The sequence below is a fragment of the Myiozetetes cayanensis genome, unplaced genomic scaffold (genome assembly GCF_022539395.1).
Source record: "Myiozetetes cayanensis isolate MyiCay16 unplaced genomic scaffold, myiCay2020 scf4, whole genome shotgun sequence".
NCBI classification, from domain to species: domain Eukaryota; kingdom Metazoa; phylum Chordata; class Aves; order Passeriformes; family Tyrannidae; genus Myiozetetes; species Myiozetetes cayanensis.
Genome location: NW_026087631.1, coordinates 60,929,421 through 60,945,396, shown reverse-complemented (window position 1 = coordinate 60,945,396; position 15,976 = coordinate 60,929,421). Strand labels below are relative to the sequence as shown.

General features: G+C 35.6%; 1 protein-coding gene across 4 annotated transcripts in view; it reads left to right on the top strand.

The window, feature by feature from the left end:
- Positions 1-15,976, top strand: part of NIPBL (NIPBL cohesin loading factor) — a 147,955-nt gene that overhangs the window by 91,156 nt on the left and 40,823 nt on the right. For all 4 annotated transcript variants that reach the window (XR_007630401.1, XR_007630402.1, XM_050328330.1 and 1 more), the window contains exon 10: positions 13,737-13,919. Coding sequence is in view for 2 of the 4 variants with exons in the window: in XM_050328330.1 (XP_050184287.1) it covers positions 13,737-13,919 (183 nt within the window). In the remaining 2 variants the exon portion in view is untranslated. The remainder of the gene's footprint in view (positions 1-13,736; positions 13,920-15,976) is intronic.

Here is a 15,976-nt window from a genome sequence, read left to right as displayed (position 1 = left end):
TGGCAACACTTAAATGGTCTTAAGCTGTATTTCAGCTGCAATAATTTAACCTTGTAATTTATCCACTGAAATGTAACTGCTCTGTGTTCAATTTTAACCGGCTTAAGTGTGTCTGTATGAGGGACTGGCACTGTTCTAACTAAACAGTGTAGCTGGAGTGGTGGGAAATACTGTATATGCAAGCCCTAAGATTCTTTCATGTTTTTGGTTTGAAGTGAAATGGGTGTTTCCAAGGCATGTTTTGATGTGATGCCATAAGAACATAGTTGCAAAGTCCCATTTGCCTTTAACCTTTAAATACAAATTCACTGAGGAGTTTCTATACTTGGGACCACTGAGAGTAAACTTACAAAAACATTCTGTGTGTAAGAAAATTCAGGCATCGTTGTCTCTAGGATCCACTATATGCAGAAAGAAGAAAGCCAAACAATTGGCTGGCATTTGCAAATTAATAATATGGATAGGAAATAATTCAGAGTACTTTGTAGGTTTGATATTTGGCTGATTGTCTCTTCTGCAAATTTAACACTTTTAAAATAAGATCGCTTTTCTTCTTGGTACTTTAATTTTGGCTTCTTTTGTTTCAGACTGAAATAGATCACATTGTGAAATAAATGTTGCTAACTGGTCAGGTTTCCTTTTTTTAAATTTTTAACATTTAAAGAATTTATATTTTTCATATAGTTATTTTTGTAGAGTTGTCGTGTCTCAAAATAGACAAACCAAATACTAGATGAGAAATTTAAAGCTGAATTCGGGATGATTTATGAATGCATTTCCAGGTATATCATGAATTCAAGATTAAAACATTTTCTTACATAGCTGATCTGGTAAGAAATGATGTAGAAATCATCTTTGTGAATCTATAACGATTTCGTGTGCACCTATACAGAGGTGTTGTCTGTATAATGCATTTATTGTGCTATGCCTGTTTTCTATCTACTAATCTGTTTATATTAACTTTTAATGACTTGATAATTCATTACATGTATTACTTATTTGTAAAATATTAGCCTCCTTGTTAGGGATTTCTCTTTATCCTGGAAATACAAATATTATCTCTGTCCCTTTTTGAGGTTCAAATTTCCATTTCTGATAATAGGGATCTGGAGTTGGTCATAAAATTATGACATCTTTGTTGTCAGTTTAATCAGAGGATTCCAGATGAAACCTTTTTGTGTTCTTGATAGAGAATGCTAAAAACTTTCTGATGGAACTCAGCTCTAGTCTCAATAGGATAGACTTTGAATTCACACAATTCTATGTGCAGAAAATCAGTGGCTTTCGGAAATGTTTCTGAATTACTTTTTTTTCAGTAGTCTGTATTATATGTATTATATATAGAGAGAATGTTTTAGTGATGTGTAAAGGTTTTAATGACTTCTTGTGTAATTCTAGCAGCTATCACTCATGACCAATGCATTAATTTTAAAGTCAGGTTTATAACTTCTCTGCAATGTTTTTCTGCATTTTATTTTGCTTTCCGAAGTCATCTATTTCTTGCAGTGTCAAATAACTTAGGACATATTTTCCAGGGGAAAAGTTGTTTGAATCTGATGTGTCTTTTTGCTGTTGTATTCAGAATAAGGTTCTTACAATGATACTAGAAACAAGTTTCATGGAAAGGATAATAGTGTAACTGGTTTTATCTTACAAATCAACTTCTTCTGAGTGTTCAGCGGGCAGATTTTGGAGAAAGTGTCTTTGAACTGCAGATTTTTCATGTGTATGTTCAGTTCTGTATTTTAACTTCCTAGTAACTCACTTTTCTAGGATATGTTATGCTAAATAACCAAGTGAACTCCAGTTTTTGAAAAGGTACATAATTTATAAAGATATCTCTTCATAAGCCAAAGTCTTTTTGTCAACAGCTGACTGATACAGAAATATTAATGCCATTGCCACAATGTCCTTACTCCGATTGAGAGAAATCGTGGTCACAGTTCTAGTCAGTGCCGTTTTTACTTATAAACTTTTTAATACACTAGGAAATGTAATTTTCATAAACCTTCTTTTAGTTCATCCTGTATTACTTACTAGATTGTAGCAATTCTTTTCTAGTGTTGCCTTTTAGCATCATTATTCCACTTCTCACATGCCTCTTATTCCATGTAGCTTAGTATATTTTACTTTATCTTATTTCACTTCCCTTGTGTTTCTTGTCCTTTCTTTTTTGCTTTCTCATCCATCCCTTCCCCAAGAAAACGTCTTCTCATGACTTTGTCATGTACAACATCATTGCTGTGATTTATCTGAAATCCAGTTTAATGTAGGATTGTTCAGCTAGTTCAAAACACCATTTAGAGAGTCGTTCTGTCTTAAGGGAGTAATTCTCATACATTATAAAACTCAGTAAAATTGTCTTGTTTTAAGATACAATTAATTCTTTGCAAACTGAAAGTCTATACAACTTTTTGCATTGTTTCAGTAAATTTTAGATTTGAAAATCATACCTTTATTTGTACATGGGGATAAGCCTTGCATTGTACTCCAAAAAGACAAAGTAGCACTCTCACCAAATTTTATAGAGATGTTTGAAATTTTGTCAAGTTACGAATGGGAGGGATAGCCATAGTATGTGATTGTTAATATTGAATCAACCCCACAATCCTTTTTGTCATTTAAAAGGAAGAAGTGACCTTTTTCTCTCTTTTTCTCCTGACTTTTGAGCATTTTTCTGAAAGATTCACTCTATCTCAGAGGAAAGTTATGGAAATTTTTTCATAGTATTTTTGTTAAGGGGTCTTATGGTGAAGTCTTGTGGCCTGTTTTGTCCAGGTCGGAATGAACATTTTTTCGTCTGATTTAACATCTGTGAATGCCTTTTATCTTGGTTTTAATGCAAATATGTGTTGTTGTGGGATCCATGAAACTTTTCCCTTCGACTTTTTGCCTGCAATGAGGAGGTCATGTTTGCTATCCTTTCTTTTCAGAGCTTCAGCGAATACCTTCTCTGCTGCTTTTTAGAGCTGTGCTGATCAGCTGTGTTGGGATGGGAGCTGGTAACAGTTTCACGGTTACTGCATTCTGAACAAGACAAATTTTCCTTTGTTAAAGTATGGAACACATATGAGTAATGAGAGAAACTGTAACTGTGTAAGGAGATGTCTGAGCAGGTTTATAATATATTTGAAGGATTGTCTTTCCAAAAGAAGCACCTTTTGAGTCTTCCAGTATTACCTCAAAAAAGTGTTCAGCTTTTTAAGAAAAAAACAAAGAAATTCTGATCTGAATGTTACTCCTCCATTGTGTAGATTGTTACAGGATTTCGTTATCTGTACAACATAGAACTGAAAACGTAGGATTTTATTGCTCACTGCAAGTCTTCCTAAATATACTGTGTTCTCTGCTGCTGTGATCTGAAATTTAAGTGAAGATTTACCATTTCTTCAAAGGTGCTCTTCATACGTACTCTTTACAGGATCAGCTAAAAATTTTACTGAATAATTGTCTTCATGTCATTAAAACTATGCTTATGGATTTTTCCTGTATTCTGTGCCTATGTGGTTTGTTGGTTTGGGGGTTGTTTGTTTGGTTGGTTTTAATTCCAAGTAACTTTTTCAGAACATATAGTAACTATAATTTAACATTTGTATAATATGATGGTCCACCTTGGAGTTCTGGCAGGAAATAGTCTCACTTGTGAAACACAGCAATCAATTAGATGACTGTCTTTTAGTAGTAATTACAAGAGTCTTTCAGGATGAAAAGCTGTACTGAGGTTGTGTGGGCTTGTTTGAGTGAACTTGTGATACCTTTCATGGACTTGTAGTTAGCAGAGCAGAACTACTTAAGAATACTTTATAGGACAGATGAAAACTGGGAGCAGAAAGGGAGTATCGCTTTTAAAGATTGTTTAAATCCTCCATGTATAGGATTTCTATAAGGACAAAATTGGCTTATGGATGTTAACACATTAAATTTTAGGGTTCACTCAAATTCATTTCCAAAATAACAGTTTCTTAATGCTGAAACAGAAACACTGAAATCAGTGGGGCTGCAGGGAATTAACTGGAGTAAAAACATATTTCCATTGGGAAGGAGAAGACTGGAACTCAGTTTTTTTACCACAGGTTATGGTTTTGTAAAGATTAGAATTGTGAAAATACACAATTCCATGAATCTGAATTTGAAATCACTTTTTTGGAGTTCCTGGTAGCAATTGCATTTGCATGTGTCAAGGCCAGGCTAATACCTGCTGACCATCTTGCATGTGCATGCACCACCATGTGGATCAAGCAGGCAATAACTTTCTCTGAAGTTCTGCAGAAAAATATACTATGTTTCAGAAGAAAAAATAATGTATTTCAACCTCTACAGCAGGATGTTTATTATGATTCTTCTCAGCTCAAATCTTTAAACCTTCTTCAAATTCAAATTAAATTGTAATTGTAGAAAAGCAACTATGACTTTTGTAAGAATTCTAGAGTCTTCCTGTTTTTTTCTCTTTTCTGAGATATTAGGGACTACCTCCTCTCGTCTTAACTAGTCTAGAAGAGGAACTGACTGATCTGTTTCCCATTAGAAGTATTTCAAGATATGTTGGGTTTGCAAAGGATCCATTTTAATATACTGTTTGTTCATTTAGCCCTGATTATTTGTTTTTCCTTACTGGAATAAAAGGTTCACGGTTTGAAAAGTATCCGAGGCATTGTTTAGATAAAAACCAAGGCTAAACTGTATGTAACATATTTAGGAAGATCTCATTTCTCTAACATGCTTTTCACGAGAGTGGTTTGTTCCTACTTGCAGGGAATTTTAAGGTATGGTGTGTCCATCCCATCCCAGAAAGAAGCTGGGATTTGTATGGGCATTGTACATACACTCTGGAGCCTTCATTTCCAGTGCTAGTTTTTCCAAAGTGCATGTTGGATAAACTGGTATTGGTACACAGCAGGAATTCAGCCGTTACACACTGGGCTAATTTCTTGTGTTGATCTGTTACTGGTAATATAGGTGACACTGTCAACACCAGGCTTTGCCTGGTGGCTGCTTTCCTAATTCTTTCCTGCTTTAGACTTTACCACTAAGGTAAAGAATTTGATTCTTGCTCCTTCAGTTAGTCTTAAGTTTTCTCTGGATAGTAAGAATGAACTTTGAATGTGTCACGTTGCATTCTTAGTGGCATCAATAAACCTGACCAAACCCACTAATTTCATTGCACTTTGATTCATGTGAAGTATGATTCCAGATGTTTGCAGATTTAAGAGTGCTTTGTCTGTTTGAGATTTAGGACTGCATGTTTTAGTTAGTTCATTTTTGAAAAATTACTTTGGCACATGTAAAGGATACACATTTGTTACGTAATTTGTCAGAACAATTTCTTGAAAGTCTGAAACTGCCTTTGGTTTATGGATGGGGATACTTATTTGGGTTCCTCTTGCTTCTGGGAATAGCTAAGGCTATTTTGCATAGTTTTTGCAACAGTGCATTGCAATATGTAAAAATGTGGGCCAGCAATTTGTCTGATGTCAATTACAATACCCAACACAGACCTGTTCATGTATCTAAGGATCTAAATGTGCTTGTTAATCTTGGCTAATGTACAGGGATATGTGCTTGAAAGTTTTGGGTTGAATTTTCTTTTGAACAAAGGGTAAATTTGACCAAATGCAAATAGAGGAGAGCCTCACATTTGCTTCTGGTAAATTAAGTTTTCTGTTGCTCTGTGACAGCTGTTTTAGGTGACTTTCTTTGTGTAAGAAAATTTTTTGTGTAAGAAAATTGTGTAAGAAATATTTTCTTAAAATTTGGAATTTATTTTTGCTCCATGGGAACATTACCAACAAACAGAAAAGGATTAAACATTTTTTTGTTCTTCAAGTTAGTGAATGTTTGCACTGAATAACTTTTCCTTAAATACATGTACTGTTTCATTAACTTCTGAGGAATTTTGCCATTATTTTTTTGCAGTTAAAGCTAAGACATCAGCAATCTTTTGTTGTCATTGCTTGTGTAATTAAGTTACCTTGAAGAAGCACAACAAGTAGCTTCACATGATATTTTCAGTGACAGGGGCTGAGAATGTTTCCATGATATTGTGAGGCAAAAACCAGGTCTTCTTGATGTGCCTATAACTCACAGGTGAGATGTAAATAACTGGATTTGCTTGCTTTTTCCCTGTAAAGGTCTTGATAGTATTAAATTCCTTTTACAGAATTTTTTCTTTTATGAGAAGAAAAAATCTGAGGAGGAACTTGATTTTATTTAACTGAGGTCTCTTTTCTTAGGCTAAGTTTGCTTATGGCTCAGTTTTTAAATTGATTGAAATACATGACTGGGAAAATACTTCAGTCATAAATTTCAGATCCCAAACATTAATCATCCTGGAGTCGTAGAATGGTTTAGGTTGGAAAGGACCCTAAAGATCATATTGTTCCAAAACCCTGCCATGGATAGGGACACCTTCCATGAGATGAGGTTTGTCAGGGTCTCATCCTAACAGGCCTTGAACATTTTCAGGGATGGGGCAGCCACAACTTTTCTGGGCAACTTGTTCCAGTGCCTCACCACTGTCACAGTAAAGAACTTCATCCTAACATCTAACCTAAATCTCTTATTTTGGTTTAAAACAATTACCCCTTGTCCTATCAGTATCTGCGCATGTAAAGTGTCATCCTCCATCTTTTTTTTTTTCCTTTTTTTTTTCTTTTTCTTTTTTTTCTTTTACAAGCTCCCTTCAAGTAGTGGAAGGAGTTTTAATAGAAGAATATTAACAGAAAATTGCATTTTGTAACTGTACAAAACTCCCCAACTTAATACAATAAATTGAGTTGGCCTAAATTTCAATGCATATGCTCAAATGCAATGACAGCAAAACCCAAAAGCAACCCCCTGACACTGATTCATAGAAGTAAGTTTGTGCAGCATAGCATTTACTTTAATTGCCAATCTTACTCCTTTTTTTCTAAGTACTGCTTTATTTTTTGTAAAGCATCTTGCAAAACCGAACTGCTCTAGCCTCCTTTTGTCGATTTCTATAGTGAATAGTAATAAGGAACAAATAATTTGTGGCTATAGTTGCTACCACAGTCAAATAGCTTGAGGACATCATTGATGCCAGTGTAAACGTGAGTTCTCTTGGCATTTTGGGAGAGTGTGTGTTGGGTATATTCCCTGCTTTCCGCCTGGATCTTTCAGGGTTCTCTTTGGAAATCTTTTCACTCCTTCAGATGCTTCTTTCTTCTGAGAGTATTTTGTACTATTGTAAAATTCTTTTTGAACCTATGCTGCTTAGCTGTGGTTAACGATGATCTCTGTTGTATCACAGAATTATTCTGTTGCTGCGTCCAAATTCTTCTCTGAACAGCCTGTCAGGGTCCCATTCTAGGCCAGAGCTAAGGATGGGATTAAAGCAAGGAGTCAAACCCTCTTATTTTGTTTAAGGCTGGGAGCCTTTCCTTTTTGCAAGTATTGGGGCAGATGAGGAAAAATTATTTTGAGATATGTTCAAGAAGGTTCAGTAGAATGTGGGACATACTTCTCCCTGACAGTATTTTTCTCCATCCTACTAAATTCATTGCAGCAGAGAATCCCGTGGGTGCAGCCCCTTGGGTGGTGGTGAGGGCATCTGTCTCCCACCCCTTTTCTGACATGAGTGTGTGTGAGGTGAGCTCACGAGTTATCCCTTCATGAATGTAGTAAAAAAGTGAGGGTAAGGCACTTAGTAGAGGGTTATATCCTGTTTATAGGGGGTATCTCTATATCCTTCCATAAGGTGTATGGCAGTGAAGAGGAGAAGAAAAAGGAAAACCATTGGCATAAATGCACTACTCAATTTATTTTCACCAATACTCATTTGATAATGTGTTTTTTAGCTGATGATACGGTGCTAAGATAAAAGGGGAACTTTTGTTTTATGAGCAGATGTACCTTCCTCACAATGTAAATTCCCCTGAGAAAATGCTTGAGATTTCCCTGTGTTTCCACTTCTGTTCTTGAAACTGTTCAGGGCACAAAATTGTTTGGGGAAGTGTGAAGCTGATGGGGTCTGATCACCAAGGACTCAGTGCACCATGTAAAGAACATAGTAGAGCATTTAAAGAGAGAACTTGGTGGAAAGGATATCATTAAATTTGCACCGTTGAGAAAGAACCAAAAATCTTCAGCTTTAACCAGCAGGTTATTCTTCAGTCACGTGGATGTTTGCATTTCAGTGCCTAAGTACTGTACTATAACAGTACTTAGCTATTTTGGAAAGGTGTTTATTTTCCAAACAGCTTTATAGCATAGCAAGTACTTCCATTTCACCTTTTTTCTTTCAAATGTTTATCTAAAATACAACCGTATCTACATGAGTATTTGCAGTAGATTTAAACTGTGAGTCTGTGCTGTTATAGTTACTGTGGCATGGCTATTCAGTAAGAAGGCAGCACTCTTATTATGGAGTAAGAGTGTATTTTATTTCATGTAGCACAGACTTTGAAGGTTGTTTGAGCTAATCCAGAAAGAAACTTCTTTCCCTCCTTAGTATATGCCTGACATGGCAGGAAAGTTAGACTGTAAGCATTTATTACGAAAGGGTGGAATATTTTTTATCAAATAAGGAAGGTGATCTTGGCCTCTATGGAATTAGAGCAAGACTGGATATACTAGTCATCAGCAAAATAAAAAAAGTCCCGTAGCAAGTAATGTCTTCTGTGACTAAAAAGGAGCAAGAAAAGGGCAACACTGAACAGCAGTAGTTAGAAGTTTATTTTTAATGTTCAATTAAAGATGTGAGCCAGTTCATTAATGTAAAAGTTCAAGAAAATGAGGAGTGGTTAAACTTCAGTTTCTAAACGCTGAGAAACGTGAAGTAAGTATTCATATTCTTACCCCAAACAGGTGGCACTGTTTTCCTCCTAGACCCTTATGTGTTTTCATATAATGTCTTCATAGCTGGAAAATGTTGCATTTTAAAATACAAGATGTATTTTATAGAGAGAGAGAGAGATTACAAATATGAAATCACATTAAATGCTGTTTTGCTTATTACAAACTATTAGCGCACAAAAATAGGAACTATAATATTTATGTTTCCACTGTATTAAATGTCTCTTAGCAATCCAGTTTAGAATTCTATGTGTATTTTTGAATCTTGATTGCTTGTTAGTTCATAGGAAATAGTACCAAGACCTATACTCTACTATTTTCCATAGTTAGGAAAGCAAAGAGAAATCATTATTAAGAAAGTAACAGAATTTATTGGTGTTATTTGTGTTATTGGTGACAAGAACAGCCTCTCTGCTTAAGCACTAGCAAGAATCATCCCCTTTTCCATAGCTGCTTGTTGGAAGTTCTTATATCAAGAAGGTGAAACTAATATGAACTCACCAATTGTTGTTTCAAAAAATACTTGTGCTGTCCATATTGAATGGGTCCAGTAAAAGTACATAAGGATGTTACCTTTTTTTGATGTTTAACATCTCTTGAAGGATGATCTGCCTGCATCAGGAAGAGCTATTTGACTTGCAAATTCAAGGCAAAGTGATCCCTCTAAGTATTAGATATGCATACATATTAGCTAAAGTTAAAACTGTTCTACAAACATGAAGCTACAGAAAACAATACTGAACTGTGCTTTTCCATTAATGTTTTAAGCCTTTTATGGAGAAGGGGAATACTACATCCTCTAGATATTTATAGAAATCTTTCTACTACACAAGCAAAACACTTTGAAAAGCTTCACAGACTGTAATAGAATATGGGAGGAGGCTTACAGACTAATTCCTTTTTAGCTTAGGTTCTCTGGCTGATCTCTAACTCTATTGTAAAGAACTGCTTGGTAAGAAAACACTTTATTTTGAGGATTAGTGGACATTCAGTAGAAGATGAAGATTCTTGAATTGTCTTGCCGACAACACTAAATTGGGAGAAGCTGTTGACTCCCTCAAGAGCAGAGATACCCTGCAGGGAGATCTCAAAAAATCAGAGATGGGCAATCGTCAACCATATGAAGTTTACCAAGGGCAAGTGCTAGATTCTGCTCCTGGAATGGAGCAACCCTGCTTGTGTGTATAGATTAGGGAGTAAGAGGCTGGAGAGCAGCACTGTGGAAAGGGACCTGGGGGTCCTGGTTGACAGCAAATTGAACACAAGTCAGCAGTGCCCTGGCAGCCAGGAAGGCCAGACATGTCCTGAGAGGTATCAGGCCCATCATCAGCATCTGGTTGAGGGAGGGGATTGTCCTGCTCTGCTCTGCACTGGGGCAACTTCACCTCAAGTCCTGTTTGTAGTTTTGGGCACCACAATATAAAAATGACATTAAACTCTTAGAGAATGTCCAAAGGAGGGCAGCAAGGATGGTGAAGGATCTGGAGGGGAAGCCATATGAGGAGTGGCTGAGGGCACTTGGTCTGTTCAGCCTGGAGAAGAGGAGACTGAGGGGAGACCTCATTGCAGTCTATGATTTCCTTGTGAGAGGAAGAGGAGGGGCAGGCATTGATCCCTTCTCTGTGGTGGCCAGTGACAGAACACAGGGGAATGGCCTGAAGTTGTGTCAGGGGAGGTTTAGGTTGGATATCAGGAAAAGGTTATTTGCCCAGAGGGTGGTTGGGCACTGGAACAGGCTCCCCGGAGAAGTGGTCACAGCACCGAGCCTGGCAGAATTCAAGAAGCATTTGGACAATGCTTTCAGGCACATGGTGGGATTGTTGAGGTGTCCTGTGCAGGGCCAGGAGTAGGACTCAATGATCCTTGTGGGTCCCTTCCAACTCACCATATTCTATGACTCTATGATTCTCTGAAGATCTTCTCTAAGGAACTTTTTTTTAATGGCAATGAAACAAAACCAAGAACTTGTTGTTCTCCAGCAAGCAGAGTGTATGTATGAAAATGATCATACATGGTTTTGTAGATTTCAAAGAAGCTTGTGTTGCATATTCTTTTAGTTGTTTTAGAAAAGTCTCCCATAAACTGAAAAGGCATTAGCATGGATTTTATAACCTAATGCTTGTTGCCATGTAACCGGATGCTTACAATGATCTGGATTCTTTTAAGGATTTCTTTATTCCTCTGAACAAATAAACAGTACCTTCATTACAACATAAGGAGGTATCATAGAAGGAATTTAGTAAGATGTTTCCAGTGACTTTTGGGTTGCACTGACTTGAGGTAACATAAAATAATACAGGAAAATAAGTATTAACAAACTCATGACTTGTCCCAAAGTACAGAATATTCCTGAATTTCTTCAAAAAGGATAAGTCCTTTTCCATGTATATTAGAATTGTACATGAATGTGCAGTCATGCTTAACACCTTTGTACTGCATGAGTAAAACTCTATAGATTTGGTTATTTACAATCCTCAGCAGCTAAGGAAACTGGGCATTTGACACATTTAGTCCAGGGAACATTGTGACAGAAAAAAACCCTTTAGTGATAGCTTATAGAGAACTTCATAATAATTCTATTTGTTCTCTTTTCTGCTGTTCCTTACTTGAATAAAGTAAGCTTTACTTCTTTCATAGCAAAAAAAGGGGTAAGCTTATACTACCATCTGAAATATCTGTAGCATGACAGAGTGCAATTCAAGCATTAGTTGAATTTAGCACTGGAGAACATAAAAACTTGGAACTTCTGAGATGGAAATAAAATTATTTTTACAAATACTTAATGTGTAATGAACACTGTGATAATTTATTTATATTTAAATGTTGAGTACAAAACAAAGAATCAGTAGGGAAAGAAAGCAAGAACAGATATTCCTAGGAGGCAGGAGAGTAACCTGTGAGTTTTGTTTGCAGTTTGGGGATTTAATGCAACTTTTACTCTTTTACTTGTAGCTGTCTTTTGCAATGTTTTTGCTTAGCCAGATTTACTGTAGACTTTGTGCTATGTGTGTAGTCCTGTTGATTTTAATTAAATTACCAATGGCATAAAATTGAATATACATATTACAAAACCAGGATCTAGGGCTCTTTATCTATTTCACCTGTGGAAATTGTCTTAAAACTTGTATATGTGAAGCTCTTCAGGCACTGTGCAGGCATTCAAAGTGTGGGGGCACCTCTGCTCAGGTGCACAGCTGTGCAGCATCCAGATTAGACCTGGCTGTCATCTAGTCAGCTGCTGCTACACAGAGGACGTGATCTGCCCATGCTGGCATACTTCTGCCTGTCTGAAGTCAAGTGCCCAGCCCACAGAGATTAACATGTCACAGAAACACGGTCAACCAGACTATGACATGTTCTCTAATATTTTTGAAAGCAATATTGAGAATTTAGGTAGCTTTGGCACATGATGATTATATAAGGATGGCCACTTAACACATACAGATACGTGACCACAGCATGAAGGAAGCAGGGACAACTTTTGCTATCATTTTATTTAGTATATGTTTCCCCACCTCACTTCAAAACCCCCAGTATTTGAAGTTAAATTGTGGGGTTTTTAAATGCACTTAGAGGAGATGACTTGCTGAATATTTTTGACAATTACATTAAAATAATTCTCTAATCATTGATTTTGTTGCTTCTAAGAAGTTTTTGTGGCTGTAGATATATGTGAAAATAGTAATATATGAAACTTCTTTAAAAATTTTGATTCTGGAATCTCATATTTAAGCTCATTTAATTCCAATTAAAGATGTTTTAAAGAGAGAAAGAAAAACATACAAAGACCATTCGTGCATGAGAAGTTAGGATAGTAGTGTGAAAATGGAATAAATTCTACAAAGTTAGGGTGATGATGTAGTGAATGCAATGTAAAAGTGTATTATCATCCAGAAGATGTTTTTCTGGGAGGAGTGTGTATGTGTGACAATTGGCAGGTGATTCCCTTCCTAAAATAATATGAGAATGCCTTGGCATGGAAAGAGAGGCACTCATGGCTTATGTTTGTTCTGTTGCTGGAAAAAGATCAAGAGTGTAGCCTGATAATCTTCAAATCTGTGCAATAGATTCTTTAATAAATAAAGATAAGACATGAAATAAACAAATCCCCAAGAAATATCTTTGAATTAATTTGGTTTCCTTGCGTCAGTTGGAAGAATTTTGACTGCAAATCTCCTTCACTCAGACTGCATAGGGGTCTATTCTTAGTTTCAAAATGTGATGAGAATGTTGTGAGGTTGTCTACCTGTTTACCACTGTGGAAAAGAAACCTGATGTGTGATTCAGCTAGCTGTTTGTCTGTATTAAATAAAAAAATTCAACTTTGTTTTGTGACAAAATCAACCAAAAATTTGTGTTACGTCATAAAACTACCAGTAGGAGGTAAGAAAAAATCTGAGGCGGAGGTTGGGTAATCAATGGTTTGGCCTGTATTTAGGGGTAAGACCCCAAAGGTTTTACCAGATTGTCCTTCCTTACTGGAAAAGGGAATATTACTTTCTTGTGTAAACTAATTAATTTGAATGAGAATAAACAGAAATGTTAATGAGGCACTAAGAATCCATAATTTACTTACACTGTTAGAAAACCTGTTAAATTCAGAAGATGAACTGAAAAAAGGCTAAGCTTTGTGGAAGTAGAGCAGGAATATAATTTTACAAAGATAATTCAGCAGTGTGAATTTGTTTTGTATATCTCATAATATTTCTTTTTTTAAGGAAATGTGTATGCAATTTATTGTGTTAATTTCTAACTGTACTTTGAACAATAAGTGCAACTTTAAAAAGGTCTGTCAAATACATCCAGGTACTGTGATATTGTTAATGGATATCCTGTAAGTGGTTCCTCAGAAAGGATTGTAGTGTTGGGCCCTCTTTTTTGTCTTCAGGTTCACATTTGCTCTTCTTACTTTCCACTAATAGGTAGCATAGATCAGTCAGTGTTAAAGGAGTTGCCTCCTGAGCTCCTGGCAGAAATTGAATCCACCATGCCACTTTGTGAACGTGTGAAAATGAACAAGCGCAAACGTAGCACAGTTAATGAGAAACCAAAATATGCTGAAATCAGTTCTGATGAAGACAATGACAGTGAAGAAGCTTTTGAATGTAAGTAGTACATCATTCTGTTCCTTAAGCTAAAGAAAGCTAATATTTTGTTTTTAGAAAAAGATAAACATTTTTGTTTAAGTTGGCTATCCTAAAACATATTTGCTGTGAAGCAAATAAAACAAGTTTGCTGTCCTGACAACTATTTGACCAAGAACCTTTGTTTTTCTTTTTAAAGAAAAGTTACTTGATTTCCGTTTGTCACTCAAGATGAGAAGCAGTTGTTAAATTTATTTTCATGATTACTTTATTGGAAGCCGCTGCCTAGATATAAATTTTTAAATTATTCTTAGTTTTATTGATGCAAAAAGTGAAGGATCCTGTCTTGAATTTTTCTGACATGATAAATTGAGACTCTTACAACACAGAAGTTTCTTTAAATATTTCTTCTAGTATTTCCCTGTCATATTGCTTGAAAAACTAGAGTTGCTTTTGATGGGTTCTCAAAATACCATTATGCTAATGATACTATTCTTGAATTAACTGTTTTCAAAGAAAGAGAGGAAGCTTCTTGTTAGAATTTTGCTGTGCAATCACGTAAAGTTCCTAAATCAAAAAAATTATTTACCTCTAAGTTAGAAAGGCAATTCCTACTTGTTAATAAGAGTACAGTCAGTTTGTCTCTATGGTCGTACACTTAACCAGCACTGAAAATAAACTGTTACAACAGAGGGAATCAGTTAATTCTGAGTTAATGTCTTAGCTCTGTAATGGTGCAGGGCTACAGAAGAAGTGCCTGTGACTGTTCACCTGCAAAGGAATCTTGTGCATAATGATTTTTTCCCAACTTTAGATGCTTTGCACCTCTGTTTATAGAAACATCATAATGAACTTTTGTAAGTTCATTAAGTGTTTTGGTTTTTTAGTATTTCTTAAAGTCCAAAAGGGAAAGATTTATTTCTTCCTCTTTTTAATACATTTCGGGTTCTCATCCAACAGATACACAGTGATTATGCACACATGCATGTTAAAATTATAATATTCCTACCTCTGATCTTTATCAAAGAAGCTGAAAAGAATGTCCTTTTGTTGGTTTGTTTTCCCTTTTAATTATAACTGAATAATGCTGCTTTGTCTGTGAGTGTGACATCTTGAGGTAAATTGTGATCAATCAGGATTATGGGAAAGGATTAATGATGAGTTGCTTCATTCAGGATTGATGTTCTCTGTTTACCGTATCATTTCACCTGTTTATGGTGTTAATAATCTGGAACGGAGGATTTAAAGAAATTAATCAATTAAGGAAAATTATTTAAGTTGGTTGGGAATGGAGAGAATTGTCAAGAATTTCAGATACTTAAATCTACATAGTAGCCATAGTGGCTTTTGAAAGTCTTAAATATAAAGTAAAACAAGTTAAGGAAAACTTTCACAGTAATTACATGCTTTAAGGGATTCTAGTTTCATAATATCCACTCAGGAGATCTGGCCATCATTTTAAACAATTCAGTGAGTACATCTGGCTTAAAAATAAGTTATAATATTATTTAAAGAAAACTCTAGAACTGAATTAAATTTAAAACAAGACAAAATGATCAAGACAGTGAAAGATTTGTGACAAGTACACTGGATAAATTTGTGTTGTTACCAATACATGTTTCTGAATGATTCTGATTGCCTAAAACTGGACTTTTGGCAGCATTTGGAAGTAAATTGGATGTTTATATTCCAAATAGTATTTATTTATGTATAAACCCCATATTAACTCTTGAAATGTTATTAAAACTTAGATTTGCAGTGAATTTAAGCGACTTCAAAATAAATTTTGTAGAGCAGTAAGTGTGAATTGCTGTTCCCATGTTCATGTCATTTGTCTTGTAGAGCCAGCAGAGTTGTAGCACATTCTGTTTTGCCATGCAGCATCTATAAACTGGTCAATCTAAAATTCTGCCAGAAAACAATATTGGAAGTTACTTTTCTCATGGAGATGTATCTGGGGTAAGAATTTATCCCACAGAGCTTAAAGTGTTACAGATGATTTGTAAACTGTGGAGACAGGTTTCATCTGCCTCCACAGAATAGTTTCATTGTGTAAAGCCTTTTCCCATAAACTTTCA